Source organism: Urocitellus parryii, chromosome 11, assembly GCF_045843805.1.
Source record: "Urocitellus parryii isolate mUroPar1 chromosome 11, mUroPar1.hap1, whole genome shotgun sequence".
NCBI classification, from domain to species: Eukaryota; Metazoa; Chordata; class Mammalia; order Rodentia; family Sciuridae; genus Urocitellus; species Urocitellus parryii.
Window position 1 is genome coordinate 120293408 of NC_135541.1, and position 27704 is coordinate 120321111.

General features: G+C 50.0%; 1 protein-coding gene across 2 annotated transcripts; it reads left to right on the plus strand.

The window, feature by feature from the left end:
• Positions 1-17325: 17325 nt before the first annotated feature.
• On the plus strand, positions 17326-27294 carry Hdgf (heparin binding growth factor). 2 transcript variants are annotated; one of them, XM_026405052.2, is made up of 6 exons: positions 17326-17708; positions 24133-24209; positions 24367-24505; positions 25169-25354; positions 25584-25825; positions 26017-27294. In XM_026405052.2, the coding sequence occupies exons 1-6, from the start codon at positions 17622-17624 to the stop codon at positions 26021-26023; spliced, it is 738 nt and encodes a 245-aa protein (XP_026260837.2). In that variant the 5' UTR covers positions 17326-17621; the 3' UTR covers positions 26024-27294. The 2 variants fall into 2 exon arrangements, with proteins under 2 accessions (XP_026260837.2, XP_026260838.2); XM_026405053.2 differs by lacking the exon at positions 17326-17708 and adding an exon at positions 22864-22986.
• The last annotated feature ends 410 nt before the right edge of the window (positions 27295-27704 follow it).

Genomic DNA, 27704 nt, shown 5'->3' on the forward strand with positions numbered 1-27704 from the left:
GAACACTTTGGATACAGCCCCATTCTTCCCCCGCAGGGATCTCGGCGCAAGGCACGGCGGGAGTTGAAGTCCGAGGGCGGATTAAGGGGTGCGCATGAAGACAGGAGGGGAAACCCGCCTCTGTCGCAGGGACCCCTGGGATGAGTAGTTTCTTTTGGTAGGCTGACAATTCCTATGTGACTACAAACCCCATCGGTCACCGCGGTAGTCAAGGAGACAGAAGGAGAGCATTTCGGTACTTGAAGTTCCCTAGGATTGCCCCTTGGTCGCTAAGATTTATGGGAGTTGTGGTGCGCTTAGAAGCTGCAAGCCATGTCGGGTAAGAGAGTAGGAGTCTGGGAAGGTGGCGGAGTGAGAAAGTACTTTAAAGGGAAAGTGACCTGGGGCTCCGGAGTCAACTGGGCCTGGAAGTTAGAACGAAACGCCCCAAGAAGAGCCAGGATCCAAGGGACCTGTAGGACGCTGGGCTGCAAGCCAGAAGGAAGAGAGACTGAAGCCCTGATACAAAACATCTGAGAGCTGAAATAAACACGACATAGGGGGAAGCCATCGCCCTCTGCCACCAGAGTGCTCGTCCAGTGCACGTTACCCCCGGGCCTGGGGCCTGGATCCCAGGGCAGCAGCCAGGGAGACAGAGAATGGACAGGGAGCTGGAAGCCAGGGTCGGGCACTTGTGGCTAATCCCCTCTCGGTTAAGTAGGGCAAAGACGCCGGGGTGTGGCTCAGGCCTCTTCACAGTTCTGAGAAATCACCTGAGACTATCCCTGGCCCCTTGTGCCCCTCACCTGTCCCCTGGGGGTGTCCTTTGCATCCTTTTATGTCCGTGCATGGAGTCTGTTCCGTCTTCGTGTGGGAACTTGTTACATCTGTCTCTTCCAGTGACCTTCACATTCACTGTGGGTGGCCTTTTCCGGGCTCACTTATGCCTGCCCATAATGATGGACCCTGCACCTGGCCTTCCCGGGTCACCTGTCACTTCGTGTCCTTTTCTTGTTTATCCCATCTTTGCTTCTCAGCCCTGAGCATGTGCTTTACATGCTACAACACCTGAACCTTCTCTTGTGCTCAGCCCATGAAGAGGCTGTTGAGCTTTGGGGAGGAGGCTGAAGCGGAAGAGAGGAAGGGTGATGAGGGGGAACAATGATGGGGACAGAAATTAAGAGGGACTGTGAAAGGCCTGGGCTTAAATTCTCCATCTGACAAACCTGATATGGCTCTCCTCCCCACCCCCTGCATGTGCCCAAATTCAACTCAGCTTCATAAACAAATTTAGGGGCCACCCTCTCGGTAAAGCCCACTTGTCTGTATTGCCCAGAACATCTACTTGTGCACCTGTGCGAAGAGGTGCTGTGGGGCACTTCCTGGCATGATGAAGCTGTAGGTCAGATCCCCAGCCCTAAAAATGAAAAAAGCCAGCTGTGGAAGCACAGGCCTGTAAGGTCAGCATTTCAAGAGGCTGAGCCAGGAGGATTACAAATTCAAGGACAGCCTGGACAATTTAGCAAGACCTTGTCTCAAAATAAAAGTTGGGGACAGGACTGGGGATATAGCTCAGTTGGTAGAGTACTTGCCTCCCATGCACAAGGTCCTGGGTTCAATCCTCAGCTCCACACACACACACTAAAAAAGGTTGGGATGTAACTCAGTAATAGAATGCTCCTGAATTCAATCCCCAGTGCCCCCCCCCAAAAAAAAAAGAAAAGAAAAAGGAAAAAGGATATATATATATATATATATATATATAAAATAAATGGAGCTGTATAGCTCAGTTATTCAGTTATTAGCTAGCATGCCCAAAGTCTTAAATATGATTCCCCATACATACATAAAATGTACACTAGAAAAGCTTCCAAAAACTACAAATGTCTGAATCCAGCTGAAGAGTCTCCTATTCTGTAAGAGTGGGGTGGGGCCCAGAAGTCTGGATCTTTAAGAAACACCTCCATCAATTGCAAAGCAGGTATAGCCAGGACCACATGAGAAACTAGACCATCAAGTCCTATCTAGCAGCTGATGTGCCTTGCACAATACTGACTTCTAAAACCTGCTTTGGAATCTAGGTTCCCCAACCTACTCCCTGGTGACTGTGGGCAGTCACTTCTGAGTCTCACTTTCCTCCTTTGAAAAGTGGATGGAGGGCTGAGGCTCAGTGGCAGAGCACTTGCCTAGCATGAGTGAGGGACTGAGTTCGATCTTGAGCACCACATAAAAATAAACAAATAAAAAGGACATGCTGTCCATCTACAACTACAACAATTTAAAAAAGAAAGAAAGAAAGAAAGATGGGTGGAGTACAAGGAGCCCTGTCCTGCTTCTGGGGGAAACACCTGATATTAACACACGATAAAATGGAGTAAAAAATTGCTCGGGAGACTGAGGCAGGAGGATTGCTGAGTTCAAAACCAGCCTCCATGGGCTGGGGTTGTGGCTCAGTGGTAGAGTGTTCGCCTAGCACGCGCAAGGCCCTGAGTTCCATCCTCAGCACCACATAAAAATAAATAAAATAAAGATATTGTGTCCACCTACAACTAAAAAACAAATATTAAAAAAATCCTCAGCCAAAGCGAAGCCCTAATCAACTCAGTGAGATCCTGTCCCTAAATAAAATACAAAATAGGGCTAGTGATGTGGCTCAGTGGTCAAGTGCCCCTGAGTTCAATCTCTGGTACCCACCTCCCCCCAAAAAATGGTATAAAACTAAAAAAGTGATTGTCCTTGCTATTTGTCAACATACCTGCAGACAAGAAGCCCCACAGAGCAGGGACCTGTCTTTGTTTAAGAAATATTTTCTAACCAGGCACCTCTATTCCCAGCGACTTGGGAGGCTGAGACAGGAGGATCACAAGTTCAAGGCCAGCCTGGGCAACTTAGCAAGGCCCTGAATCAAAAAAAAAAAAAAAAAAAAAAAGAAAAAAAAGGCTGGGGATGTGGCTCAGTGGTAGAGCACTTGTCTAGCATGCAGGAGCCCTGCCGCGGATTCCCAGTATTGTAATAAAAGCAAGAAAAAGAGAAATCTGTAACATTACTTAAAAATAACAACAATAATAAAGTCTTCCAGTAAAGGAGTAAAATGAATAGACGTATCTACTAAAGTTTTCTCTACTAAAACTTCAATAAAGGGATTTTTTTTTTTTTATTTAAGATATTGCCCAGGGGCTGGGGCTGTGGCTCTGTGGTAGAGCACTCACCTAGCATGTGTGAGGCACTGGGTTCGATTCTCAGCACCACAGAAAAATGAAATAAAGATATCATGTCCACCTAAAAAAACTAAAAATAAATATTAAAAAAAATAAAATAAAAGATGTTGCCCAGGCTGGTCTAGAACTCTGAGCTCATGTGACCTGGGCCTCCTTAGCCTCTGGAATCACTGGGACAACATTTGTGTCCCACCGTGTCCAGCTTAAAAGATTTGGGGGTTTTTTGTTTGTTTTGGTGGTGGTGTTTTTTGTTGTTGTTGTTTTTGTTTGTTTGTTTGTTTGTTTGTTTGCACAGTTCTGGGGATTGCACTCAGGGCCTTACTCAGGCTAGGCAAGCACTCTAGTACTAAGCTACACCTCCAGCTGTTTTGATTTTTGTTTTCTTTTTTTTTTTTTTTTTGGTTTTTGTTTTGAGATAAGACCTCTCACTAAGTTGCCCGGATGGCCTCAAACTTTCAATCCTCCTGCTTCAGCCTCCTAAGTTACTGGGATCATAGGTATGTGCCCCCCATGCCCATTTAAAGGTAATTTTTCCAAAAAGGTATTAAATATAATTTTGAAAAGACAGACCCCAAAAGATGGGCACTCAGAAGAAGAGAAAGAACAGTGACAACATTATGGAGGGTAGAGGGTCGATGTGCCAGAGGTTATGACTTGGCACAGTGGCCTCAGGGAATGGTAAGAATCAATCTGGATCAATATTATAGAACCTCAAAATGCTCAGGGATGGTGTCATCAAGTGAGTCTGGAAGGGAATGAGAAGGGAGAGGAAGAAAAATAAGAACTGGTTAAAAGCCGTTTAAGAAACAGTGAGCTGCCAGGCAGGCGCGGGGGCCCAGGCCTGTAATCCAAGAGGCTCAGGAGGCTGAGGCAGGAGGATCTCAAGTTCAAGATCAGCCTGGGCAACTTTGCAAGACCCTGTCTCAAGATAAAAAATAAAGAGCTGAGGCTGTAGTTCAGTGGTTGAGTACTCACCTGGCATGTGCAAGGCCCTGGGTTCAATCCCCAGTATCACCAAAAAAAAAAAAAAAAAAAAAAAAGAATTGTAAGATTGGAAGGACCCACTAACTATCAAGTGTAATTAATAAAAATGGTCCACACCTTAAGGAATTTCCGAGCACTAGAGCCAAAGAGAAAATCCCACAATGTCTCAAGGGGAAAGCAGAAACAAACAAAGTGTCTCAAAATGGATGAGGACCCAGTGGCTTTGAACTTCTCAACAGCCACCCTGGAAGACAGGGGACAATGAAGCCAGCCGGGGCCTCACAGGACTAAAGGCAAAGGGAGGGGCCAGGGAGGGGCTCAGCGGGAGAGCACCTGCCTGGCACACCTGTAGACCCCGGTTCCACCCCAGCACTGAGAAGACAAAAGAAAAAAAAAAAAAAAAACTCTGAAAGCAAAGTATTTTCAGCCTAAAATTCTACACGGGGCCTGCTATGGTTTAAAGGACTCGTGTTGAAATTTATTTGGTTTATTGAATTTGTTTATTTTTTGTTATTGGGGATTGAACCCAGGGGCACTCTACTATTGAGCCACATCCCCAGCACTTTTTATTATTTTTGAAAATTCTGAGACAGTCTCACTAACCTGGTAAGGAGGGCCTGAACTTGTGATCCTCCTGCCTCAGCTTCCCGAGTCTCTGGTATCTCAGGCCTGCCCCGAAGCTCCTGGCTCTCAATGTTGAGATTTAATCCCTATTATATGGCATTAAGAGGTAGGACTAGGTGAGACCTTTAGAGAGTGATTAGGTCGTGAGGGATCTGTCCTCATGGAAGGATTAATGCCTTCATGGATTAATGGGTTAATGGGTTATCTTGAGAGTGGGTGTGTTCTAAAAGCCAGTTTGTCTCTGAGTCGTCCAAGCCCTGTTCTCAACGCAGGATGCCCTGTGCGGCCTCCAGTCTGCAGAGTGTCTGCCAGCAAGAAGGTTTCTCCTAGCTGACGTCCCAGAACTTGAGTCTCACAACCTCCAGAACCATGAGCGGAATAAACCTTGATTCCTTACAAATTATCCAACCTGTGGTATTCAGTTATAGCAACTGAAAACAGACTAAGACAGAGCCAAAGAGTCAAGTAAGGATAGAATACAGATAATTTCAGACGGGTAAATTCTGTGTTCTAAGCACACACCCCAAGTTACTACAGGATATGCTCCTTAAAAAAAAAATGATGAAAGGCTGGGATTATATCTCAGAGGTAGAGTGCATGCTTAGCATGTGGAAGGCCTTGGCTTCAATCTTCAGGAAGAAAGAAAGAGAGAGAGAGAGAGAGAGAGAGAGAGAGAGAGAGAGAGAGAGAGAGAGAGAAAGAAAGAAAGAAAGAAAGAAAGAAAGAAAGAAAGAAAGAAAGAAAGAAAGAAAGAAAGAAAGAAAGAAAGGCTGGGGATGTGGCTCAAGCGGTAGCACGCTCGCCTGGCATGCGTGCGGCCCGGGTTCGATCCTCAGCACCACATACCAACAAAGATGTTGTGTCTGCCGAGAACTAAAAAATAAATATTAACAATTCTCAAAAAAAAAAAAAAAAGAAAGAAAGAAAGAAAAGAAAAAGAAAATGAACCACGAAAGAGAAACACCTAGTATTTAGGAAACATAATCTGCAACACAGGATAAAGGGTGAAGGGGAATCCCCAGAATTATGGGCAAGGGAGATTCCAAAAGGACAGTTGTGCCCCCAGATCTAGGCCGTAGACAAAGTGGACCCAGTCATACAGTTTGAGGCCAGCCTCAGCAACTTAGCAAGGCCCTAAGCAATTTAGCAAGACCTTGTCTCTAAATAAAGTATAAAAAGAGCTGAGGATGTGGCTCAGTGGTTAAGTGTCCCAGGTTCAATCCCTGGTACCAATAATAAACAAACAAATATTTGAGACTGAAATAGTGGAGGATTCATGGCTGAACTAGCTAGTGAAAAATAGCCTAGAAATTTAAGCAAAGAGAAAACAAAAATTAGCAATTTAGGGAAAATAAAATGTTCATGAAAAGAATAAATAATCCTGGTTCACTACATGACTCAGATGTGACTGATAATGTGAACACTAAATATCTGTACCAGAAAAATCATGACCTAGGGCAGTTGGTAGAGTGCTTGCCTCGCATGCCCAAGGCCCTGGGTTCAATCCCCAGCACCACACACACACAAAAAAAATCATGACCTAACACTACTGGGACAGTGGGAGCTGGGGAACAGGAAGACTCTACAAGGGAGTCAGAAAAAAACTAAAACGTATGTGCCACAGGTTCCATGAACAGGTAATGCCCAAAACTAAATAAATCAAGAAGGAGCCATACAAAAGCATGTTGTTTAGAGATATACGGAGATAAATTCCCCCAAATAAATTAAGATGGTTTTGGTTTTATATTTTCCTTGTACAACCACCCTAAGATACCATCTCACTCCAGTAAGATTGGCAGCCACTATGAAGTCAAACAACAACAAGTGCTGGCGAGGATGTGGGGAAAAGGGTACTCTTGTACATTGCTGGTGGGACTGCAAATTGGTGCGGCCAATTTGGAAAGCAGTATGGAGATTCCTGGGAAAGCTGGGAATGGAACCACCATTTGACCCAGCTATTGCCCTTCTCGGACTATTCCCTGAAGACCTTAAAAGAGCATACTACAGGGATACTGCCACATCGATGTTCATAGCAGCACAATTCACAATAGCTAGACTGTGGAACCAACCCAGATGCCCTTCAATAGGTGAATGGATAAAAAAAAATGTGGCATTTATACACAATGGAGTACTGCACAGCACTAAAAAATGAGAAAATCATGGAATTTGCAGGGAAATGGAAGGCATTAGAGCAGATTATGCTAAGTGAAGCTAGCCAATCCCTAAAAAACAAATGCCAAATGTCTTCTTTGATATAATGAGAGCAACTAAGAACAGAGCAGGGAGGAAGTGCAGGAGGAAAAGATTAACATTATACAGAGACATGAGGTGGGAGGGAAAGGGAGAGAAAAGGAAAATTGCATGGAAATGGAAGGAGACCCTCATTGTTATACAAAATTACATATAAGAAGTTGTGAGGGGAATGGGAAAAAAAAACAAGGAGAGAAATGAATTACAGTAGATGGGGTAGAGAGAGAAGATGGGAGGGGAGGGGAGGGGGGATAGTAGAGGATAGGAAAGGTAGCAGAATACAACAGTTACTAATAGGGCATTATGTAAAAATGTGGATGTGTAACTGATGTGATTCTGCAATCTTTGTAATGTTTTGAACAACCAATAAAAAAAATAAAATAAAATAAAAAGCCTTGAAACAAACTATACAGCAAGAAAATCAATCATGGTCACCAAATTCAAATCTTCAGAGATATGATAAATTGTGGTACATATGTGTATTAAGAATTGTAATGCGGGCTGGGGATGTGGCTCAGCGGTAGCGCGCTCGCCTGGCATGCGTGCGGCCCGGGTTCGATCCTCAGCACCACATACCAACAAAGATGTTGTGTCCGCCGAGAACTAAAAAATAAATATTAAAAAGATTCTCTCTCTCTCTCTGTCCTCTCTCACTCTCTCTTTAAAAAAAAAAAAAAAGAATTGTAATGCAAAAAAAAGAGAGTACATGTATAATGGCATAATTTGTCGTGAACATACTTTACATACAGTTACGAAAAATTGTGCTATAAATGGGTAATAATGAGTGTAATGCACTCCACTATTGTCGTGTATATAAAAAAAATAAATAAATAAGTAAAGATAAAGAGAAAAAAAATATTTTCCTTGTACAGAAGATTAAACCCAGGGGCACTCTACCATGAAGCTACATCTCCAGCCATTTTTACTTTTAATTTTGAGGCAGAGTCTCACTGAATTGCTGAGGCTGTCCTTGAACTTGGATCCTCCTGCCTCAGCCTCTGGAGTCACTGGAATTACAGGACTGAGCCACCCCACTCAGAAAGTTAAGATGGTTTGAATGTGGAATGTTGTCTTCTCAGGAGAGAGGAAATAGAGGCTGAGATTGCTGTTTATTGTAGAACTCTGTTTCTTTAAATAAGTTCATATGTGGGGCTAGGGATGTGGCTCAGCAGTAGAATGCTTGCCCAGCCTGTGTGAGGCCCTGAGTTTGATCCCAGCACTGAGACCAGCAACTTGGGAGGCTGAGGCATTACCATTGCAAAGTTCAAGACCAGAAGGGGCAATAGAATGAGATCCTGTCTCAAAACAAAAACTATAAGGGTTGGGTGTTTATTTAGTGGTAAGATGCTCTTGGGTTCAATCCCCGGTACCACTAAATAAGTAAATAGGCAACTTGATACAGTGGTGCACTCCTGTAGTCCCAGTGGCTTGGGAGGCTGAGGCAGGAGGATCATGAGTACAAAGCCAGCCTCAGCAACTTAAGGAGGCCCTGAGCAACTTAGTGAGACTCTGTACATAAATAAAATATAAAAAAGGTCTGGGATATAGCTCAGTGGTTGAGCATCCCTGGGTTCAATCCCTGGTATCAAAACAAACCACAAGCAAAGCAAGTACTGGGCCCCACGGGCTGGGGCTGGGGCTCAGTGGCAGAGTGTTTGCCTGGCCTGCATGAGGCACTGGGTTCGATCCTCAGCACCACATAAAAATAAATAAAGGCATGCTGTCCATCTACAACTATAAAAAAAAATTAAGATAAGAACTGGGCCCTAGTGGTCTATGCCCATAATCTCAGGATTTGGAAGGCTGAGACAGGAGGATCACTTGTGCCCAGGAATTCTTTATTTTTTTCCACATTTTTAAAATGGGTGCATTATAATCGCACATAATAGTGAGATCTGTTGTCACACAGTCACACATGCACACCATATAACAGTATTATTTGGCCAATATCACTCCCAGTCCTCGCCTCCACCGTTCCTTTCCTCTACTCCACCGAGCTCCCTCTGTGTGCTCAGTATTTTGAGGCCAGCCTGGGCAAAATATCTCTACCCTTTCTCAAAATAACATAGAAATTCAAAATAAAATAAAATGGCTAGTGTCAGAGCACAAGGTCCTGGGTTCAATCCCTAGCAGCATAAAAAATAAATAAATAAATAAACATGGAAAAATGGAAGCATCCAAACTGGAGCACTGAGGTCAGAGAAAGGGGCAGGGTGTGCCCAGGTTGCCCAACAGAACCCGAAGCTGGAGACCAGCCATCTCATGGGTAAGCTTGTTTTTTTTTTTTTTGGCACTGGAGATTGAACCCACCAAGACACATCCATCCTCAGCCCTTTTGTGTATTCTATTTAGAGACAGGGTCTTACTGAGTTGCTTAGGGCCTCACTGAGTTGCTGAGGCTGCTATTGAACTTGCAATCCTCCTGCCTCAGCCTCCGGAGCCTCTGGGATCCCAGGTGTGGGCCGCCACAGCACCAGGCATGGATGAGCCTCTTCACAGTCCTGGCCAGCCACCTGCCCTTTTCTGGATTTTTTAGGGAGTGGTGGGAACTGAACGAGCTAAGCATGTGCTTGACCACTGGGCCACGTCCCCAGGCCTCAACGGTTATTTTCATATTTAAAAACCTCATACCCCAACATTCACTGGGAGCCTGGTGCCCAGCAATGCCCAAGGGGGGGGGGGCAAATGAGTGACGAGGGGAATGGATGAAGTCCTGAGCCCACAGGTAAAAATGGCCCTTCAGGGCTGGGGTTGTGGCTCAGCGGTAGAGCACTCGCCTAGCACGTGCGAGGCCCTGGGTTCGATCCTCAGCACCACATAAAAATAAATAAATAAAGGTATTGTGTCCAACTATAATTAAAAAATAAATATATAAAAAAGTGGGCCTTCAGTACTCCCACTGCCATCTGTCCTCAACAGAAACCACGGTTATCAGCCTCCTCCTGCAAGCACAGGCCTGCCCCCCAACATGGGTGGAGGCTCGCTCTCCCCAGAGCTGGAGGGCAGAGAGCCCACTCTGGCCCAATCTTATCAGTACAGAAAGGGGGACCCCACCCCTCCTCACCCAGCAGCCCCCAGAGCCCTCTCCTCCCCCAGGGCTGAAGGGTGCAGCCAGATAGGTTCAAGTCTGTCCACCTGGTTCTGGACCCACATCTTTTTAGTTTAATTCCCAGGAACCAAAAAAAAAAAAAAAAAAAAAAAAGAGCAGATGAATCTTGGTTTGTGGCTGTGCAGAATGGTGGCCTGGCCTTCTTAGCACCCTGGAGCACCCTGGTCGGTGGACAGAAGCTACTCCAGCTCCTGTGAAGGGCCTGGCACCTTTTTTTGTTTTGCAAAGTGGTGCGAGATCCTTACTCCCGAATGAGGACATGTATACAGTATCATTCCTACAGCATTATTTGCTTGATCAAAAGAAAGGAAGCAACCTAATTACCCATTAGGTGGAGCCAGGGAAAGGATTTGGGACACAGAAATACTGGGAACTAACTATTACCAGTGGAACCAGTGGGCGGGCGGGGCACGAAGGTCCCACACCTGTGATTCCAGCGACTCTGGAGAAGGGCTGAAGCAGTAGGATCCCCGAGTTTCAAGGCCAGCCTGAGCACCCTAGCAAGACCCTGTTTGAAAAGTTAAAAAAAAAAAACAAAAAAACAGGAAAGGACTGGGCTGGCTCAGTGGTAGAGTACCCCGGAATTCAATCTTCAGTACTACAAGGATTAATTAATTTATTAAATGTTTATATACTAATATGAAGGAGCCTTGAGATATACGGCTAAGTTAAAAAAAAAAGTAAAGTACAATGAATGTGGTATTCTATCACTTATGTAAAAGAAATAAGTATCTCTGCCTTTGCTTAAAAATTGTAAAGAGGACATCATTGGAAGAAGGTGTACAAAATCAGTACTATTTCTGATTTTTTTTTTTTTTTTTTTTTGTGTGTGTGTGTGTGTCTGGTGCTGGGGATTGAACCCAGGGCCTTGTGCATGTAGGGCAAGCACTTTGCCAGCTGAGCTATATTCCCAGCCCCTATTTCTGCTTCTAAGATAAAAATCTGGTTGTAAATAGTAGGGGTAACTTGGAGATGAGTTTTCAGAAAATTATCTCCTTCACCTTCTAAAGTCCTTTCTTTTATTTATTTGTGTGTGTGTTGTGATTGAATATATATTTATACATGTATATTATGTATATATACATATACATATGTGTGTGTTTGTGTGTGTATATATATATATATATATATATATATATATATATATATATATATATATATATATATCCTAGCAACTCAGAAGGCTAAGGCAGGAGGATCACAAATTCAAGGCCATATTCAGCAACTTAGCAAGACCCTGTCTAAAAAAAAAAAAAAAAAAAAAAAGCCAAGTGCAGTGGCAGCACATACCTGTCATCCCAGCAGCTCTGGAGACTAAGACAGGAGGATCATGAGTTCAAAGCTCAGCCTCAGCAAAAAGCGAGGCTCTAACAACTCAGTGAGACCCTGTCTCTAGATAAAATACAAATTAGGGCTGGGGATGTGGCTCAGTGGTCCAGTGCCCCTGAGTTTAATCCCTGGAACCCAAATAAAATAAAATGAAAAAATAAAAAAAGGATTGAAGATGTAGCTCAGTGGTGAAGCACCCCTGGGATCAGTCCCCAGTAGCAGGAATAATAATAATAAATACAGTGACAATCCATTTTATCTAGCACTTTTTAATGTTCCGAACTGTCTTTGAAGCATTTTTAAGTGCTTCATTCATTCAGTCTTCACCACAACCCCATTTTACAGACTGAAAACAAACTCGGGCAATTAAGTAGCTTTCCTAAAGTGGAAAAAAGTGTCACAAAGTGTCCACCGCTGAGCCAGTACAGACCCTGTTATCTCTGAACCCACAGCCCATAGACTGAACCACTCTGACTCCACACAAAGTGCATAAAAGTAGCACTGTTCTTTTATTCTGGGAGGCAAGGGTGGGAGGAAGACATGGATACACAGTTTTGAAAACCAGAGGTCTAATCTGACTATCTTCCTTTCCTTCAGCTCACAGAAGAGTACCTGGGGCCAAGAAGTTGTGCAGGTCACAAGGGACTGAGGGCCAAACCTCTGGATTCCTTCATGAGTTACAGGGAGGGAAGCTGACATTTCCTTTAAACCTACTGAGCAGGTGAGGTTTTATATTCTATTGTTAGAACAGAGGAACATTTTGTTTAGAAATGCAGCGGTGCATGCCTGTAATCCTAGCAGCTCTGGAGTCTGAGGCAGGAGGATTTCGAGTTCAAGGTTAGCCTCAGCGGCTTAGTGAGGCCCTACGCAACTTACTGAGTCTCTCTCTCTCTCTCTCTCTCTCTCTCTCTCTCTGGTAACCTGGATTGAACTTGGGGGCACCCGACCACTGAGCCACATCCCCAGCCGTATTTTGTACTTTATTTAGAGACAGGGTCTCACTGAGTTGTTTAGTGCCTTGTTTTTGCTGAGGCTTGGATTTGAACTTTCGATCCTCCTGCCTCAGCCTCCCAAGCTGCTGGGATTACAGGCATGTGCCACCATGCCCAGCTCTCTTTTTATTTTTTTAATTTTTAATTTTTTAAAAAAAAAATTTTTTTAGTTATACATGGACACAATATCTTTATTTTGTTGATTTATTTTTATGTGGTGCTGAGGATGGAGCCCAGGGCCTCCCACATGTTAGCAAGTGCTCTACGCTGAGCCACAGCCCCAGCCCCAACCCCACCCCCGTGCAACCCTGTCTCTAAATAACATATAAAAAAGGGCTGGGGATGTGGCTCAGTGGCTAAGCGCCCCTGGGTTCAGTTCCCCACACTAAAAAGAAGAAGAAGAAGGGGAGGATGGGAAGGAGGAGGTAGAGGAGGGGGAAGTGGGGGAAAAGGAGGAGGAGGAAAATAAATACTAGTTAAGTCATTTGCTCCTAGCTTTAAAACTGGTAAATGACCAGCAGATTCAAACCCGGGTTGAATGCAAAAACCAGGCTGTTTCCATGACCAGACCCTGCCTCTTCCTCCAGGGCTCTGTCCTGTAGCTGTCAACTGCTTCCTGATACATCCAATAGCTTCACTACCATCTGCCCTGACCTTGCTCCTCCAGAACCCTAGAACCAGATCTGCACCTACAAGCATTATCTGTCCCAAGGCTCCAAGTCCCCTCATTTCTGTCTTGACCTCTTTCCCTGCCACCACAAATTCAGAATCATGCATCAGCAAGCCAGGTACAGTGGCACACACCTGTAATCCCAGAGACTCTGGAGGCTGAGGCAGGATGATCTCAAGTTCAAAGCCAGCCTGGGCAACTTGATGAGGCCCTAAGCAACCCAGCAAGATCCTGTCTCTAAATTGAAAAAGGAGGGGGACTGGAGATGTGGCTCAGTGGTTAAGCACCCCTGGGATCAATCCCACCTTAAAAAAAAAAAAATCATGTACCAGCATCCACAGAATTTTACTGAGATACTTGGGAACTAGTTCCGATTTGGGCTGGCAGGTTGGGGGCCTGTGACTCATGTTGTTTTAGATCCTTACTACTCCAATATCCGTTATCCAAAGTAGCAGCAGCTACAGTTTGGAACTTGTTAGAAACGCACACACCCTAAACCTACTGAATTAAAATCTGCTTTTTAAGAAAATTCCCAGGTGATTTGTTTGTGCATTAAAGTGTGCAAAGCACAAAGGGAGACCTAAATCCCAGGGGAATCAGGCTCATTCCCGCCCATGTAACTGACCCTCTGAGGCTCCTGGCTTGGTTGTTAGGGGCAGCTGTGAGTTGGTGGATGATGTAAGAAGAACTTAGATATTAAATTGCAACCAAGGCCTGGGAGATTATTGCAACAAAGGGAAACTCCGTTTGTATTATTGCAGCCAGCATCTGCAGTGTGCATTGAATGAGAGGCCCAAGAAATTTGTTGCAGTAAGAATTTAGAAGCCTTATTACCACCTCCAAAGTAGAGAAATGAGCAGGACCCTTGGATTTAACTAAATTGACATATGCTCAATTGGAAAATAGTTTAAAATCAGGTTTGTTGCCGTGAAACCACCGATTTATAATACCAACCTGGACACTTGAAGGAAACCTATTGTGGGCTGGGGCTGTAGCTCAGTGATAGAGCACCTGCCTTGCATATGTGAGGTACTGGGTTCCGGGTTCTATCCTCAGCACCACATAAAAATGGTAAGTAAAGATATTGTGTCCAGGGGCTGGGGATGTGGCTCAAGTGGTAGCGCGCTCGCCTGGCATGCGTGTGTGTGGCCCGGGTTCGATCCTCAGCACCACATACCAACAAAGATGTTGTGTCCACCGAGAACTAAAAAATAAAAAAAAAACATTAAATAAAAAAAAAAATTCTCAAAAAAAATTCTCTCTCTCTCTCACTCTCTTTAAAAAAAAAAAAGATATTGTGTCCATCTAAAACTAAAAAAAAAAAAAAAAAAGGAAACCTATTGTGACACTGATTTTACCCTTGAAACATCTTTTTAAGAATTTGTAAACTGGGTGTGGTGGCTCACACCTGTAAACCCAGCAGCTCAGGGGGCTGAAACAGGAGGATTGCAAATTTGAGGCCAGCCTCAGTAATTGAGGGGAGACCCTGGCTCAAAATAAAAAGGCCTGGGGATGTAGCTAGCTGAATAGTAAAGTACTCTTGGGTTCAATGTCTAGTACCAAAAAAAAAAAAAAAAAAAAGTGATTCTCTCCTAACAATAACATCAAATAGGATTAGCCTGGCAATCTGTTCTGTCACACTACTGCATTTCAAACTGGAATGCATTGGAAAGTAAACACCAACTGGAATCTAGTTACTCTGTTGCAACAAGTTTGGATTTGCTATGGAAACAAATTTACAAGTCTGTGTCTGAGGGACTGCTCGGTGCTTTATTGCAACAGGAGCTTGCAGAATGCCACACTGTGCCAATAGGGTCTTATGTGCCGGTGGCCAGGGCCAGAAGGACTCCTATCACAGGGGGAACCATGCTGAGAGGCCACAGTGTTATAAAGGCAACACTTGAGAAATGCACTGCCGTGGGCATGAAGACAGCCAAGTGTTGCACAGGACTCTTGAGAACAAGGGCAGGCCTCCACTAGTGATAAAGTCACTCTGGGCCTCTGATGTTGGCAGGGCAGTCAATAATCCCATCTGACAGTGAAAACAGAGGCTTAGAAAAGTTCAGGGAGTTGCCCAAGTTCTCATGATTGGTGAACCTCAGTGTAGAATGTGGACCTGGGCCTTTGGGCTATATCTTGCACTTTTTTTTTTTTTTTAACAGGGAAACTTTTCATATGCTTTGAAATAAGATCTGGAAATTTGTTGGGGGCCAAATGCATATTTCACCTATTCAAACCTTGCATATTTCGTTGCAAAATTTTAAGGATCTGCATGTGCTGTAAGACCCAAATACCTCATTTCCTTTTCTTATTTTTTGAATGGTGCTGGAGACTGAACTCAAGGGCACTCTACTACTGACCTACATCTCCAGCCCTTTTTATTATTTTGTTTTGTGACTGGGTCTTGCTAGATTACCCAGGCTGTTCTCAAATTTGCTCTCTTCCTGCATCAGCCTTCTAAGTCGCTGGGATTATAGGGGTGCACTACTGGACCCAATTCAAATGCCTTTTTTCTCCCCAGTGTGCTCTACCTGGAATGAAACCCAAGGCTTCAAGCACTCAAACACTGATCCATAGCCCCAGCCCTTAAATGCCTTACTCTCCCGTCCCTTCAGCACCAGGATTGAACCGCAGGGACACTTTACCACTGTGCTACAACCCCAGTTTTCCCCTCCCCACTTTTGAGACAGGGTCTGGCTAAATTGCCCAGGTTGGCCTGATCTTCTGATCCTCCTGCCTTGGACTCCCAAATTGCTGGGATTACAGGCCTGGGCCACCACACCCAGCCAAATACCTTATTTCTAAGAGACTATAGGTATCTAGAATTTGAGCACTGCAAAGATGTAATTACAATAGTCTTATTTGGCTTAATGGGAGGAGACCTGAGTTCAAGGTCTTTTTTTTTTTTTTTTTTTTTTAAGTTGTAAATGGACAGAATGCCTTAATTTTGTTTATTTTTGTGTGATGCTATGGATCAAACCCAGAGCCTCACACGTGCTAGGCAAGCGCTGGGCCACTGAGCTACAGCCCCAGCCCTGAGTTCAAGGTCTTTAACCTTCAAGGACTCTATCACCTTTCAGTATATAACCTAGGCCAAAATGTAGTCTTCCAGAATTTGGCAAAACCCTACTCATTCTTTTTATTTTTTGGTACTGGGATTTAACCCAGAGGGGCTTTAACCACTGAGCTCCATCCTCCAGCTCTTTTTATTTTTTTGAGACAGGTCTCACTAAATTGCTGGGATGGGCCTCCAACTGGCGATAGAACTTTCAATCCTATCTCAGCCTCCAGAGTCACTGGGATTACAGGAGTGCGCCATCAACCCTGGCTACTCTACTTTCTTGAAGGCCAAACTCAAACTCATCACATTTAAGAAATGTGCTCCAACCCCCCCCCCCCCCAGGAGAGATTGCGCCTGGTTCCTGGGACTTCAAGTAGATAAAGTTCTGTCTTTTCTCTCTAGAACGGAGCTCTTTGAAACGTTAGCTAATCGTGCCGCCCTTGCTCTTTTGGTAGGAAACAGCACAGAGAACCGAGATCAAATGAACCCATGAAGTAGCCACTTGATGTCACAACCCTTTGGACATCTGACTACCAAACTCGACCCTTTCCTCTACAGGGAAGGCTGATGTAGGGCTCAAACCCAGACGTCCGCAGTGCCACCCCACAGACTGTAAGCGCATTGAGGTCCAGGATGGACCTCGGCGTGCAGCGGTGCCGTGCCCACGCCTCTCGCCCAGCGCGCCTAGCACGCTGCCAAGAACCGCGGGTGCCAAGCAAATATTAGTGGATTGGGATGGAGCAGAGGGCAGGGTGACGCTGCGACGAGACGTCCAACTCGGCCGCGCGGGGCCGGGGTAGTGAGCACCCGGCGGAGCCGGGGGAGGGGCGAGGGCCGCTCCGTCCAGCCGGGCGCCAGCTCCTCCGGGGCGGGCAGGCACCCACCGACAGCAGGCACACAAAGCCCGCTCGGCGCGCTCGGCGATCAGCTCCTCAGGCCTGTGTCGCCACGCGCCGCCAGGCGGCTCCAGGTTGGGCGCCGGGCTGTGGCAGGCACTGGGCGTCAAGCAGCTGCGCGCATCAAACCACCGCGGGAGGGAGCGCGAAGCGGGGAGGAGGAGTGGGCCCGGAGGAGGGAGGAGGGAGGAGGAGGAGGAGGAGTGGGACCGGGCGGGGGGTGGAGGAAGAGGCCTCGCGCAGAGGAGGGAGCAATTGAATTTCAAACACAAACAACTGCACGAGCGCGCACCCACCGCGCCGAAGCGTTGCCCCGATCCGCGCCCGCCCCGTCCGTGCGGCGCGCGGGCGGAGACGCCGTGGCCGCGCCGGAGCTCGGGCCGGGGGCCACCATCGAGGCGGGGGCCGCGCGAGGGCCGGAGCGGAGCGGCGCCGCCACCGCCGCACGCGCAAACTTGGGCTCGCGCTTCCCGGCCCGGCGCGGAGCCCGGGGTGCCCGGAGCCCCGCCATGTCGCGATCCAACCGGCAGAAGGAGTACAAATGCGGGGACCTGGTGTTCGCCAAGATGAAGGGCTACCCACACTGGCCAGCCCGGGTGAGCAGCGCGGCCCGTCGCCCCCGATCCCTTGCGGGCTGGGGTTGCATAACACGGGGAGGGCACGAGCGCTCCGCGTGGAGCGGGCGGAGGGGGCAGGGGCATCTGGGTCCCAGACTCTTGCAGCCGCCTTGGAGCCCACCCGCGGGTTATATAATGGTGGGGCGGGCGGGGGTCCGACACCCGGAGGGTACGGCGTCGGCGCGTGGAGGCGTGTGCGCGGCGTGGGGCTCCGAGGGCGCCGGTCACTTCCCGGCCCGGTCTCCGCGTGCTCAGTTCCGCCCCCAGCCCCCATAGTGGCCGAGGCTCCGGGCGCGCAGTCTGCGTTCGGGCTGGTGGTGGTGGAGCTCCTCCCACCGCGCCCCCCAGCGCCGCCGCTACCCCCTTTTGGAACTCCCCTCGTGATCCCCACTTTCTCCGTCGACTGTCGCCCCCAGTTCAAATTCCTCTTCTTGGGGAAACTGTTACGGAGGGTCCCAGCCCAGAGAGGGCTAGATGGAGGCGGAGTTCACTTCTAGAAAACTTTGGCTTGGGGCATCTGTCTCTAAAAGGTCTGAAGTTAGGAGGGTCCAAGAATGGTGGGGGGTGGCGGAAGAAGGGACCTAGCCTTCTGGCTCGGAATCTTTCCTCCCGAACCCGTCAGCTCTCAGCAGTACAAAAGTATTCCTCCCAGTTCCACCAACTCAAATTTGGGTCTGAAGGCGTCACGGCCCCATGTGGGTTGGGAAGTCCGTTTCAGACTGCCTTAGTGGGTGGTAGGGGGTGCCTGAGTTGCACCCCCTCCTCGTAGGAGCATCTCCCGCCAGAATCGTCTGTTCTCCGCCATGTGGTTGATTGAGCCCGCCAACAGAAGGGCCTCCCCCCTTCCAGCACCTGGCCAGGTGGGAGGGTGGGGCCCCAAAGCCAAGCATTTGGTGTTTATCACCTTTCCTCTAGGGACTGAGATAGGTTAAGTATGGAGGGTGGAAAGTTGCCAGATGCTGAAGGAGAGTGGGGGTGGCATGGGAGTAGTGGCCCAGCAACTTATTTTGGAGTTAGTGTGGAGGGGCCTTTGGCATCCGGCGAGGGCATGACTCAGCCCCCTATAGGGGAGGACTCTTGTAGAGTGAAATCCAAGGGCAGAAATTGGTGGAGGGAGAGGGCCGAGTACAGGACTGTTTTGTGGCTTGGGGTTCCTTGTCTCAGAGTTGCAGCTCTCTGTTCATCTGGCCCAAACTGCTCTGAGCCTGGGGTGTTGCCCCAGGCTTATCTGAGTCCTGTTCCTTCAGGGTGTCAGGCCAACTTGGTCACTGAAAGAATTCCAGGCCCCCCTTTATTCTGTACCCTCTCCTGGGGAGTCTGTCTAAGCCTACGTTCCTTGAGCTCCTTGTTCCCTGAGACTTGAAGTTACATCAACTAAGGCCTGACCTGCAATGGGAAAGAAGTGCCGAGAAAAGTGGGGCCCTCCTATTTTCCAGGGCTTCCTAATGGGTTGAGGCAGGGGGGCATTGTGAGGAATAGCCGTAGGCAGGAGTGTGTGTGCAAACGTGTGTGGCCTGTGAACACTCATGTACTTTACCCAGCACCCTTTGATCCAACTGCCTTCTTGGCCCTGGTGCCAAGGCCCTGGTGGGCAGGGCAAGAACTGAACCCAGATCCCCGCAGCTTCTCCCTCCTGGGGGTGAGACAAAGTCCAGAGGCTGGGGAGGAGGTAGTAGCTAGAATGTGGGTTACAGGGAAACCCTACTAGGTCAGATAAGAAAGAAAAAGGGTAGGAGCACTTTAGGGGACTCACAGTGACCCCTGTGAGGAAGACTTGGGTTTCTGGTGTCCTTTGGAGTGAGGGCACTGTCTGGGACTGGGGATACCCATCCATTTCATCTCATCCTGCCACTGCCAGGTTAGGATAGGGGAGGCAGAGTCTTCCTCCACTGAGGCCTGGACTTTTTTTTTTTTTTTTTTTTTTTTAAAGAATTTAACATTTATTTTATATATTTGTTTTTATGTGGTTCTGAGAATTGAACCCAGGGCCTCACTCATGCTAGGCAAGCACCTTACCTCTGAGCTATAACCCCAGCTCTAGGCCTGCACTTTTTGATTATATCCCCCCCCACACCTGTTTTTTGAATCCAGGGCTTCAAGCACGCTAGGCGAGCTCTCTGCTGCTCACTGGTCAGAGACCTGGACCTTTTTTTAGATAAAGTTGGGATCGGGAGGTTGGGCTGGATCTCCAAGAGATAAGGCCTAACACTGCATGGCTTTGGCTATTGAGTGTTACAATGGGGGAGGGGTACACCTCAGGCTGTTACCTCCCAGATATATCTCCCTTGATCCCTAAAAGAACAAAGTTTTTAAGATTTTTGTATATTTATTTTTTTGAGTTGTAGATGAACATGATATCTTCATTTATTTGTTTCATGTGGTGCTGAGGATCAAACCCAGCACCTCCCACGTGCCAGGCAAGTTGCTCTACCACTGAGCGAAACCCCAGCCCCAAGAACAAAGCTTTAAAAAGAGAGACAAGGCTGGGTCTCCTCACCATTCCTTGGATCCTGTCTCAGTTGCTCATGGTGGCAGAGCCTGAGGGACCCGGTTCTGAAGGACCCTGTTCTGAGAGAGATGAGGGGAACCTCCATGCACCCCAGCTGCTGGGGTGGGCAGCCAGAATCCTCAGCGCGGACCTTGCCTTCCTCAGTCCCTGCAGTGAGGAGCATGGGTGATTCTGGGAGAGGCTAGAAGGGCCACGTGGTAGCAGGACCTGCCTTGAAGGATGGGGTGACTCCATCTTACCCTTTTCCTTTCCCTCTTCTTCCTGCCCAGCCTCCTGGGGGATCTCCAGGCACTTAACAGTTAACCTCTAACACTCAGGGATTTCCCCCCAAGGCTCCTTCCTCCTCTCTTTGCTTCCTGTTTCAAAATCCCAGAAAACAGTCCTGAGCAGCCCCTAGGGCCTTCTCCCCCACCATCTTCCCTCTGTCTGTCTCCCCCCGCCCCCATTCTCTGCCCTTGGGCTTGCCACACTTCCTGGCCCCAACTGTCTGAACTGCCTTTCCACTCCCCACCCCTGATTTTCTGGTTCCTGGGTCAGGTCGGCCCTGGTCCTGGGTGTGGTGGTCAGAACCTGGCTGGTAGCCAGAGTGTGGTTGGCCTTCCCTCTGCACTCCTAAGTGTTGGGTAGGTGACCCTGAGCCTGCTTTTGGTCTGAGGCTGGGGGTGGGGGGCATGTGCATCCCTCCCCCATTCCTCACTTGAACATTGCAGATCCCTCTGTGGGCCTCGAGGGCTTGGCAGGATGGTGTTGCAGGCTCTCAGGCCTGGATGATGAGGTGGGGCAGTGCCAAGGAGGTGGGGCTGGGAGTGGAAGGGCTGGGGCCTGAGAACTAACTCCCCAGGATCCCTAGAGGAGGCGAGAGGTTGCAGAGCCCCCTTCTCTGTTGTCTGGTGGAGGGGGTACAGTGGGGTCTCCACATCTGGCCCCACCCTGACCCACTTATCCTTGACTCACAGGTTCTGAGTCACAGCCTGGATGTGAAGGCTCCACCTGGAAAACAGACTTATTGGGGTACAGGGCTCCCGTGAGACCTCATATCCTCTCTATGTCTAGGAAGACCTGCCCTTGGCTTCCAAGTATAAGAAAACACTTCCTTTGTAGCTTGAGAGATGGAGGTACCCTTACAGAAGGAATTATTGCATTCCATCCTCTAGTGGCCCTTACCCCCAGTGCCTACATTCAAGGGGGGAGATGCTCATCTTGCCCTGGTCCTTTGCCCTCTTTCTCAGATCCATCCTTTATGTAGCTGCAAGTCAGCAGGGAGGGTGTATCTGGTGTGTCTCATTCTATTTTTAATTCCATCCGTTCTTTTCTTTCTCCCCACCCTTGGGGCTGGGCAGCTGGTGGCCTCCTGGGTCCCCTGCCACACTGCTCATGTTCAGTTATCTGAGTTTGCTTTCCATAGGAAGCTTTGGTGGCCAGGTGCTTTGCAGTGGGTTCTCCTGGATTCTCACGTCTGACCCTCCCCCACCTGTCCCTTCTTCCTGAGGCTGTTTTCTTTCTCCCTCTCTCTCTCTCTCTCATCTTTTTTGTTGTTTAGATGGACACAATATCTTTATTTTTATGTGGTGCTGAGGATGGAACCCAGGGCCTCTCACGTGCTGGGCGAGGCTCTACCACCGAGCTACAGCCCAGCCCCTCAGTTTCTCTTTCGAGCACGTTTACCGTGAGCGCCGTGCCCTGGCACAGGTGTGGACACGACGCAGCAGCGATCAAAGTTCCCCGCTGCACTCCCAGCCTTAGACCCCCACCCCGCCGGCGTCGCACTGATCCTCCCGAGAGGCCCGGGGACCAACCGGCCTTTGCTATTATTGGCCTATCCCTGTCTCCTGGGATCTTGAAGCCCTGGAGGCCCTCATTTTGTTTTTTGCTCCCCCCCACTGAGTGGAGGGTGGGGAGCCTGCTGGTAACCGGAGCCAGGTGTCCTATCCCGCGCCCGCCCCCACTACGGGTCTGGCTTCTGGAGGGCAAGTCCCCCCACCCGGACCTCCAGCCCTAGCTGTGGTTTCAGGCACCGCCGGGACTCAGGTGCCAGACTCCAGGCTTGGGGGTGGGGTGTGTGTTAGTGTCCCCTCCTCCCCAATCCAGATAGAGGGCCTGGGGGGAGGGGCGGTCACATTCCTGGTTGCTGAGTGGCCCCGGGGGCGGGGTTGGGTTGTCATGGCGATGGGGATCGTGTTTGTGGGGGGAACTGCGTGCCTTTCCACCCCCTGCTCTCACACCCCAGCGTCTCCTGGTGTAGGGAGGGCCCAGTTTGTGCTGGGCCTTCCTGGGGGGAGGGGCTGGACCTCTGTCCCCAGAGGCCACGGGGCAAGGGGGGAGGTGCCAGGAGCCTGACGACTGCCCAAGTCTGGGGCCAGACGCCCCTCAGATTCAAGCGAGGGCCCCATCCCCACTCCTGGGTGTGTCTCGCTCACTCCCAGCCGCCTCGTCTCCCCAGATCCCCCGCCAGGCCTTCTGTCCCCGTCTCCGTGTGCTAATCACTGCCTTCGCCTGTCTGTCTCCCTCCTGTCTGCGCCTGGGGCCCCAGTCAACATGGCCACCTGGCCTCTGTCCGGCGGGAAGCCAGGCTGCTGGGGCTGTTGCAAGTGTTGCTGGGAGTTGTAGTCCCCACACAGCCCCCACAGCTCAGCTGGGCTGGAGCTTCCAGGCCCTGCTCTGGGAGAGGCTGGTTAGGACACTGCCTCTCCCATTTCCCTGGCCTCAGACCTCTGCACCTCCTGGAGTGTCCCTCTGGGACCAGGACAGGTAGAGCAGCAGGGGATCAAGTCAGTAGGTACAGGTGTGATATGATATCCAGGCCTCATTAACTTGCCCTCTTATTGGGGGTAGATCATTTCTTTTCTGGGCTCAGTTTCCTCATCTGTAAAATAAAGGGTTTGACTGCTTTGGTGGTTCAAAGTGTTCCCCAGAAGACTTTGGGACTGCTGCTAGAGCTGGGAATGGTAGCTCTCACCTCACCCCTGCACTCCGGCCAGAGCAGTCTGTACAGATTCATTCAGGAATTTTGGTGCACCTAACTATGTGCTGGGGGTAAAAGCAGGCTTGGCCTCTGACCTTGGGGGTGGGTGGGTAGAGTCCACACAGATAATCGGGTAATGTGAGTCAGTGTAAATCTGGGAGCTGACTGGGTCGGGATGGGGAAGCATCTTGGAGGAAGTGATGGTGGGACTGAGGTTGGAAGGCCCATCAGGAGCTAGTGCTGAAAGGACTGTGTCCACAGAACAGGCGGGGCAGCATCTTGAGGGGCTGGTCACAAACACTCATCTGGCCTGTCATGCCAGGCTGTGGTCGTTGAACCCCCACAACCCTGTGGCTGAAATACTTGTGGCTGTCTCAATTTGATGGTTGAGGCAGAAAGGTTCAGTAAGTTGCCCAAGGTCAACAACTATGGGTGGCACAGCTGAGATCAGACCTGCAGTTGTGAAGAAGAGGTGGAACAGGTGGCCCTAGTCATACGAGACCCTACTGGAAGGGGATGAGATGTGTGGGTCAGCATTTTGAAGATTGTAAAGCAGGGCGAAAAAGGAATCTGAGAGAGGAGGTCGAGGCTGTGGTTTTAGTCCAGGCCCAAGAGATGTCAGTGACTGGACCAGGATGGGTGGCGGAGCTGTGGAGCTTTGAGGTAGGGACCTGGACATGTTGGGCAACAGGTGCTGTCTGGTTTTGGAGGCGAAGGAGGAACCCTGGGTTTCCGTTAGACGTTCATGTCTGGCTTGATTTGAACCAAGTTCCATTTCTAAAGCGGTTCACAAAGCTCCTTGGTGACCGTCGGGGTTCCCACTCTGTCTGGCCTTCCACCAGTGGCCAGGCCTGAGAGGTCAGTTCCCCTGCCAGCTCAGACTTAAGACCTGGGGATTCCAGGTCTCACTCACCTCCCTCATCTCACCCCAGATTGATGAGATGCCTGAGGCCGCAGTGAAATCAACCGCCAACAAATACCAAGTCTTTTTTTTCGGGACCCACGAGACGTGAGTGAGGGGTCAGCTGGGTGTGGGGGGAGATACCACGGGGGCGGGGGCCACTCTGGGGAGAGAGAGAGGTGGCGACAGTGCCCCCTCTGCACCGGGCTGTTGCAGCTCAGGGGCAGCGAGGGGCTCGAGAGCACAGTCTCCCATCTCTTACCAGGGCATTCCTGGGCCCCAAAGACCTCTTCCCTTACGAGGAGTCCAAGGAGAAGTTTGGCAAGCCCAACAAGAGGAAAGGGTTCAGCGAGGGGCTGTGGGAGATCGAGAACAACCCTACTGTCAAGGCTTCTGGCTACCAGGTGAGCTGCTATCTGCCCCAAAGACCCTGGAAAGAGGTGTGGCTGCGGGCTCCGGGAGCCAGCCACAGTGGTGCTTAGAACACCAGGACTCGGTGTAGGAGCTCTAGGAGCTCGTGGGGTGGTGGGTGGGACTTCCTGAGGGGTCGGGGTCTTGGGGTGTCGTAGTGGTGATCAGGATCACTGTCTGACAGCAACCTAGTGGGGGGTGGGTGTGTCAAGAACAGGAGGAAGCGGTAAGTGGGGACAGGCCTTTGGTTGGGCCCAGCGTGAGGACAGGAGGACAGGACATGGCCTTACTCTTTCCACGAAGGCTTCCAGGAGGAGGTGCTCGTGAGCCGGGCAGGACAAGGCGGGAGGGCGGGGGGCGGGGGTTGGCGGGGAAAGGGTCCCAGCTCCCTATGGGAGAAGTTGACCCGAGGTTTTGCCTCCTGCTCCAGCCCTCCCCCCTCCTGCACAGAGCCCTGCCTGCCCGGCCAGTGGGTTTACCCCGGGGCTAATCCGACAGAGGTGGGTCTCAAATCACTTGTGAGACTGGGCACCTGGGTGGGGGTGGGGGTGAGGTGGGAGAAGGAAGGAGTGAGTGGCTGAGGGGGTGGCCTGGGGAAGGGGCCCCGCCTGGCCGCTGCTGGTGCCACTCAGCAGCCTCCGCTGTCTCTGCCGCAGTCCTCCCAGAAAAAGAGCTGCTCGGAGGAGCCGGAGCCCGAACCCGAGGCCGCAGAGGGCGATGGCGACAAGAAGGGGAACGCGGAGGGCAGCAGTGACGAGGAGGGCAAGCTGGTCATCGACGAGCCGACCAAGGAGAAGAACGAGAAGGGGGCGCTGAAGAGGAGAGCAGGGGACCTGCTGGAGGTAACTGGGCCCCAGGATCCCTGGAGCATGCTCAGGGGGCACCCCCACAGCATCAGGACCCTGCCTCAGCAGTCCCCAGGCTGAGAGGGACATCCAGTCCCCAGCTGAGAAGACGGGACTGTGGGTGGCAGCCCAGGAAGGAGCCCCTGAGGAGGAGAGGAGGGGACACAGGTGCGTAGCTGGTGGCTTCTCTCCGGCGTCAGCCCTCCTCTCTGCCCATCCTGCCTAGGACTCCCCTAAACGTCCCAAGGAGGCCGAAGAACCCGAAGGGGAGGAAAAGGAGGCAGCTGCCTTGGAGACGGAGAGGCCCCTCCCTGGGGAGGTGGAGAAGAATAGCACCCCCTCTGAGCCTGGCTCTGGCCGGGGGCCTCCAGAGGAAGAGGAGGAGGAGGAGGAGGAGGAGGAGGAAGAGGAGGAGGAGGAAACTGCCAAGGTAGATGCAGAGGCCCCGGGCGCCAGAGATCATGAGAGGTGAGTGAGCCCTTTGGCCCCTGGACTGGGAGGGCCCGGCCACCTGCAGAGAAGGAGAAGGGCCTGCAGTGGTCAGCCTCCCACCCGGGAGGCAGGCGGGCTGGGTTCTCCCAGGAGACCCGCACTGGCTGGGGCGAGGCCAGGCAGAGGCCACACCATTAACCCTTCTCCCCTCCAACCCTCCCCCGCAGCCTGTAGCCACCAATGTTTCAAGAGGAGCCCCTGCCCCGTTCCTGCTGCTGTCTGGGTGCTACTGGGGAAACTGGCCATGGCCTGCAAACTGGGAACCCTTTTCCCACCCAACCCATTCTCCTTCTCCATTCACTGTCCCCACTTTAAGTCCAGCCCCCAGAGATTGACCTGGCCCTCACCTCCAGGTACCCCCACGATCTTGAAGCAGGGCCATGTCTTCTGCTCCCTGGGATGAAATGAGGCCATTGTGTCCCTTCCTGCTTGGAGCTGTTGCCCAGAGCTTCTACTGGGGCCTGGGCCCCTGTTTCCACCTGACACTCCTGTCCTGTCCCCTAGGCATTTTGGACCTCTGGGTTAAGATCAGAGGTGGGAGTGGAAGAGGAGGAGTGTGAACAGCGAGGTGGGCCCCCCCCACCCTGGGCCTGGAAGGGGCAATCCCATGAAGGTGGACATCTCTTGAGCTCCTGTCCCCTGCTCCCACACCCATTTTCCCAGCTGCCTGGATTGAGGGAAAGTGGGACATCTTGTAGGGGAGAGGTCCCAGAAATTCTTGATAATTGACAACACCCATTCTTTCGCTGACCCCAGGAGTTCTGGGGGTTGTAGCTGATTGTCAGAAGACTTTGGGGCTTCCAAGTTGTTTGGGCCAAGAACATGGGCTCTGAAGGGCTGACTTCGCCCATTTAGGTGGGAGTGTTGAGTGTCTGTTCCCCTTTAGATCTCAGGGGTCAGAGATGGGATGCCCTGGGAAGACCCCTTACTGCCCCGTTCCCTCTCCCCACAATGCTCGAGGCCAGCCTTCAGTCACATATGTCACCCAGACATAAAGGAAAAGACACATTTTTTAGGAGATGTTTTTAATAAAAGAAAATTACAAAAAAAAATTAATCCCCCCAACCCTCTGTGTGCTCCCCCTTCTGGCCCTTTCCTCCCCACCACTGCCCCCATTTCTGAGGTGCACGGGTGGATCCCCTTCTGTTTGGGGCTTGATGACTTTCTTTTTGTTGCTGGGGCTTCGGTGTTTCTTCTGGTGTCCTCTCCCATCCACACACCCCGACTCGGTCCCCTCAGTGTTGCCACCAGATCCGATTTGTAACCCACTGAGAGGACAGGGGAGTGCCCTTCCCAGACCAGAGAGTGGTCTCTGCCTCTCTGTCTCTTCTCTCTGCCCCCTCCCTTGGGCTCTCATGAAAAATTGCTGACGGTAGCTTTGGAAGTTTAGCTCTGAGAACCGTAGATGATTTCAGTTTTAGGAAAATAAAACCCGTTGATTACTACATTGGAATACGGACTGATTTCTTTGGGGGTGTATTGGTTAACTGAAGAAGGGGAGTGGGGAAGGGAATGCACTGATTTTCACAGCACTTTTAGGGGGTGTCAGCCTCCTCCATTACCCAGCCATTAGGAACCCAGAATTCTAAAAGATGGGTGTGGAGCACACGGTAATCCCAGCGCGACTTGGGAAGCCAGAGTCAGGAGGATGCCAAATTCAAGGCCATCCTCAACAATTCAGTGAGACCATGTCTCAAAAAAATAAAAGAAGGGGCTGGGGCTGGGGCTCAGTGGTAGCACACTTGCCTGGCATGTGTGAGGCACTGGATTGGATTCTCAGCACCACATGTAAAAAAAGATCTATCAACAAGTAAAAAAATTTAAAAAGTTAATTTAAAAAAAGTGGGGGGCTAGG

Coding starts and splice junctions, on each gene's coding strand:
- Hdgf (XM_026405052.2), top strand. CDS start 17,622: ATGTCGCGATCCAACCGGCAGAAGGAGTACAAATGCGGGGACCTGGTG. Junction 17,709..24,132: donor ACCCACACTGGCCAGCCCGG/GTGAGCAGCGCG, acceptor ATCTCACCCCAG/ATTGATGAGATGCCTGAGGC. Junction 25,355..25,583: donor GAGCAGGGGACCTGCTGGAG/GTAACTGGGCCC, acceptor CATCCTGCCTAG/GACTCCCCTAAACGTCCCAA.